The sequence below is a fragment of the Chrysochloris asiatica genome, unplaced genomic scaffold, assembly GCF_000296735.1.
Source record: "Chrysochloris asiatica unplaced genomic scaffold, ChrAsi1.0 scaffold00130, whole genome shotgun sequence".
Taxonomy (NCBI): Eukaryota; Metazoa; Chordata; class Mammalia; order Afrosoricida; family Chrysochloridae; genus Chrysochloris; species Chrysochloris asiatica.
In genome coordinates this window covers 6,787,618-6,792,372 of record NW_006408648.1, presented here as the reverse complement: position 1 = coordinate 6,792,372, position 4,755 = coordinate 6,787,618, and the positions used below count along the sequence as shown (strand labels likewise).

The window sequence follows — 4,755 nt, the reverse complement described above, 5'->3', positions numbered from 1 at the left end:
TTAATTAAAAAAAAAAAAAGACTCAACTGCAGAGCAAAAAAGAATCTCAACAATTCTCCTTTTTGTAGTGTCTCAAAGTTACTGCAACTCAGGAATTCTGCCTCTGGGCAGCAGTGGGCAAGTCACATGGAATAAGGACAATGAAGGAGCCATTATCTCCTGTTTTAACAATTACCAGGGAATACCTAGGAAAGCTTTATTTATTTTAAAGATTTGTAATGAACGTTTTCTACCAGTAAGGAAGGAAGGACACCAGCTCATGTCAGACAGAAAAGCTGAAGAACTCCTACCTTTTGAGGGGCATCATGCTCTGGGACTAGCCACTCTAGCTCTGAGGCGGCAGGGAGCTGCATCCCCTCAAATTGCTTCAGGAGCCCCATGGCCACTGCCTCAGCAGACGTGGAGTGTAGGAAGGAGTGAGAACTGGCAAGGAGAGAACCAGAAAGGCTGATCACAAAGGGAACAGGAAGATGGGAGCCTACCCTTCAGGATCTGACACCATACACAGTAACCTCTGCACTGACGAACACTCGAACCCCGCTCCAGACTGCTCAGCTTTTTTACTCCTCATGGTCAGAGAAAATACTGGTCCTACAGTTCTAAGGCAGGCCAGGTGTGGCGCTGTAGGATAAGCACTGGACTGCTAACCTAAAGGATGGCAGTTCAAACCCACCAGTTGGTCCTTACAAACCCTATACGGGGTTGCTATGAGTCGGAACTGACTCCGTGGCACTTAACAACAACTCAACGGCACGTAACAACAATAAATTCTAAGAGCCAGGCTGAAATCCCACTTCCTAGCTTTGTGACCATTACATGGAACTGCTAGTTAAGTATTCTGTGTCACCTCCTTTCTCTACATTTCTGCTTCTTTAACTGCAAAATGGAGATTATAATGCCCCTTGACAAGACAGAGATGAGTAAAATGGTTTTGTGAACTATAAAGTATTATTGTTTCCCCCAAATTAGGTCTACGTGATACAATCTGTTCAATCTGATTTTATAACCCAAAGTCATGATTGTGCCTCCTTCTCTGGAGACCTGCTGTTCTAGGGGCCTCTGGTATGGTCACAGTACAGCAGAGAAGGAACAATACAGGCTGCAAGCTTTGTCTCCAGAGTCCACCCAGGGTGTACCAAAGATCTTCTGTTCTCGTCCCCTGGGCTCACCACTTTTAGACACAATCCTGCCTCTAACCTTGCCGTCTTGTCTCACGAATATGGATGGCTTTGTCCATAGCCTTTCCTACCCAGATACCGAAAACTGGGTAAGTTTCTCACATATCCCAAGGTTTTCTAAAAAGTACTTACAAAGACTGGGAGGAGATGAAGGACTTGCTGCTTGAGGCTGTGCTCCTTCTGATGTCAGCATCTAAATGGAAACCCAAGATAAGAGGGTCAGGAGTGGTAAGGGATCATGGAACAAGGTGTAGCCAGCTAAGCACTCAGAGCAGCAGCGAGATGCTGCATTTGATTGCAGGACAGGGAGCACAGTCCAGATGGAGACCACTCAGTGAAGCTCTAAACATAGGGCATAATCTGACTCTGTTAAAGTCACAACCAGGCTGAGTTAGTGACATTATGCATAGCACTGTAAAAGTCAAAGTGGTTACAAATTCAGGCGGAAACACAAACTCAAATTCGGTGCAAAACAGTGAATAAGAAAAGGAAGCATCTTAAGGCACAGAGACAAACTGCCTCACAAATAGAAACACAAAATACACGACTCCAATCTCTGTCTCATTCTCTGATTCTCAAGCTCTCTTAAGTGGCAAGGTTCGAGAGGCAAGAACTTTTACCAAAAACATGGAACTTGGGTCACAGAAGGTACTCACTAAATACATGTGGAACTGAAACTATTCCAATTATTCCTGAGTACTAGAAGTCTTCTGTATCCTTAAAAAACCTTCATGGAAAGATTTCCTTCCAGTATGGTTGGTACAGGGAGGAAAAGAACTTTTCATGGCTTGGCAACTCCCTGGAGATGCCTGATAACAAGTTTTTACTGAAACAGCCAACACAGTTCTCACGATATAATTCTTGGGCAGAACTACAAGAAATTATGGCACTTTCCAAAGGCTATTTCTGATAAAAGAGTTTGAAGAAAATGTCTAATTGCAATATACCTGAACCTCCAGAGACCTCATCTAGCCAAATAATTTTGATAGAGAGCAGGAAAAAAATGTGAAATGTAGAAATATGTCTAGAATAGGCAAATAGCACACATGAAAGCAGAATTGTTCTGATAAGCCCCATTCCTCACTTCCTTCAATGCCCAGCGAAGAGGCATTCTTCTCCTAATGAAGTCTACACAACTAAACAATTTACTGTGTTTGATTCCCTCAACAGAGCACTAAGCTTGTACGGCATCTAAGAGTAGCTCCATTGTTCTTCACATGAATCGTCTGTATATCTGTGAGTGTATATGGATACATGTGCCTGTGTGTGAGTATACAGATATATACTTGTGTGTAAAGCTAGATTATAAAATCCCTGTGAGGAAATGGGATTGCAATTCATTTTTCTGTTTGGCATAAAAACTAATATGGGTTCTGCACACAAGCATGGCTCAAATAATATTGCTGACAAATTAACATCTTCAAAAGTATATACACACAAAAGAAGTATATACAGGTAAGATAACAGAACTGAAATCTGTCCGTTCTTTTTCATATGCTCTCTAAGCACAGGAAAACATTAGTTAGACATTAATAAGAATCTTAACTGGTAATTATAAAATCTATTTTATTTCACAACAAGTAAGTTCATACATATTTTCTGTCTGAACTTACACCACTCATGCTTTATTGCTGGGTGCCATCAAGTGATCCCACAGAACAGAGTAGAACTGCCCATTATGGTTTCCAAGGGTATAATCTACCTGCCCCTTCCTGCCTTCTGAGTTTTGTTTTCAGGCACAGGATGTCCTTTTGGTCTGGTCTGGTTGACGGTTCTGAGGAGTACGTTCCTCCCTGGCGTTACCTAACATTCACTTTATAGGTCTATCTGTGATTTTACAACATTCTTTTGAGTAACGCTTGCCTGAGACTGTGTAAAGGTCTCGTCTTTGTAACTCTCAGAGTGCTGTGTACATAATAAGCTCTTAGAAAATGTTTCTTAAATGAATGATTAATAGGCTAAAAGCTAAAAGCAAACATAAATCTGTTTGGGAGTGACAGAGAAGGGAAAATGAGACAGCCATCCTTGAATGAAGAGTTAACTTGTTTAGCTACTTTCAGGCTAAGCTAGTAGAGAAAATGCTGCACACTAGAAGGGAGAAGTGATTAAGTCATGGTTGCTAAGGAAACCACTGTCTTCATAAAAAGTATTTAGCAGTGCTTCATCCTCACAGAAATCATTTTTGTTCAAGAATAAAAAAATCATTCTCTTCCCTTTGGAAAAGGTAGTCATGTTTCACCTCTTTTTTCACTAGAAAACCTCTTAAATAACCACGAATGTCTCCAAGAGTATATGGAGCACACTGCTTGGCATGTGAGGATCTCACCTCAGAGGTGAAATCAGGCAGCACCGGATATCAGAAGGGACAGGACATCTGATACTGACCGTCTTCAAGAAGATGATTAAGTTGATGTGATGAGTCAAGATCTTAAATAAAAGTAGAACAGGGAATAAGACAGAAAACGAAGCAGCAGACAGAGTCACTGTGGTTGTTAATTGCTGTCGAGTTGGTTCTGACTCACGGGGACTCTGTATAGGGTTTCTGAGGAGTGACTGATGGGTCTGAACTGCCAAACCTGTGGTCAGCAGTCCAATGCTTTTCCTACAGTGTCACAATTGGATGGATTAAATGTACACCAAATAAATAAGAGAAATAAGTCTGAGACCTTGCCTTCCAAGTGGGAGCTAACATAATAATGAACTTGTTAAAAATCAATTCTGCATATAAAAGCAGATTCATTTTTCCCCTAAGGTGACTTATTTCAAATGTTTCTGATAGGATAAAGCTGTTATTACTGACTGAAAAAAGTTTAAAAATATAAAAATAAACCAAAAAGCAATGACATGTTACAAGAATGAGAAATTGCTGCATGTCAGACACTGGGCTGATCAGAGAAGAAATGGTTAAAACTTTGGACTCTAGCAAAACCAGGAAAGTTTTAAACAAGTAAGTGAGGCACAGAAAGATTGTCAACTCCTAATATTTACTGGCCTGTCTGATGTGGGTTTCCATTCTGCTTTCCTTCAAGCAGATCAAGTTATACCCAACACATTTGGGAATCCCAACTCCAATGAATTCTAAGTGCTGACCCAAGGAAACACTTTAAAATAGAGAACCATAATCATTCTTGTTTAAAAGGAAGAAAACTTGATTTTAAAAAGCAGCTGTTGAAAGTAAACGAGGTACAATTTAAAATCTTGTCTTCCAGGAAACTTTCTTCTTGAAAGGACAAACAGACCAGCCAGGAGCAGCTAGAAAACCAGAAGATACTTCTTGAAAGAAAGACCTACAGGAAAAATACAAAACAAGAAGGGCAGTCCAACTGTTACCACAAGAACAAGCAAGTTGCTTGCCCAAGAGACATCAAGGCAAGTGGTTGGGTCCTCTCAGTGCAAATCCTCTTCCAAGACTAAGACATAATGGAAATACACACTCTGACTGGCGACCACGCACGTCACCCATAAAGAGAAGTGACTGAAGAACATCAATGAAGCTGTGAGCTAAGCCCTGCATCGTTCAGCAGACTACTGTGAACCCGGACGGCCAGCAGCGAAGCAAGACCTGGGGACTCATGGG

The 4,755-nt window shown here is 41.2% G+C and overlaps 1 protein-coding gene across 1 annotated transcript in view; it reads right to left on the bottom strand.

Annotated features, from left to right (window-relative positions):
* KIAA0226 (KIAA0226 ortholog) overlaps positions 1-4,755 on the bottom strand; it is a 79,914-nt gene that overhangs the window by 7,427 nt on the left and 67,732 nt on the right. Inside the window, exons 12-13 of the mRNA XM_006869383.1 lie at positions 1,311-1,371; positions 291-423 (exon numbers count right to left, since the gene is read on the bottom strand). Of these exons, the coding sequence (XP_006869445.1) occupies positions 291-423; positions 1,311-1,371 (194 nt within the window). The remainder of the gene's footprint in view (positions 1-290; positions 424-1,310; positions 1,372-4,755) is intronic.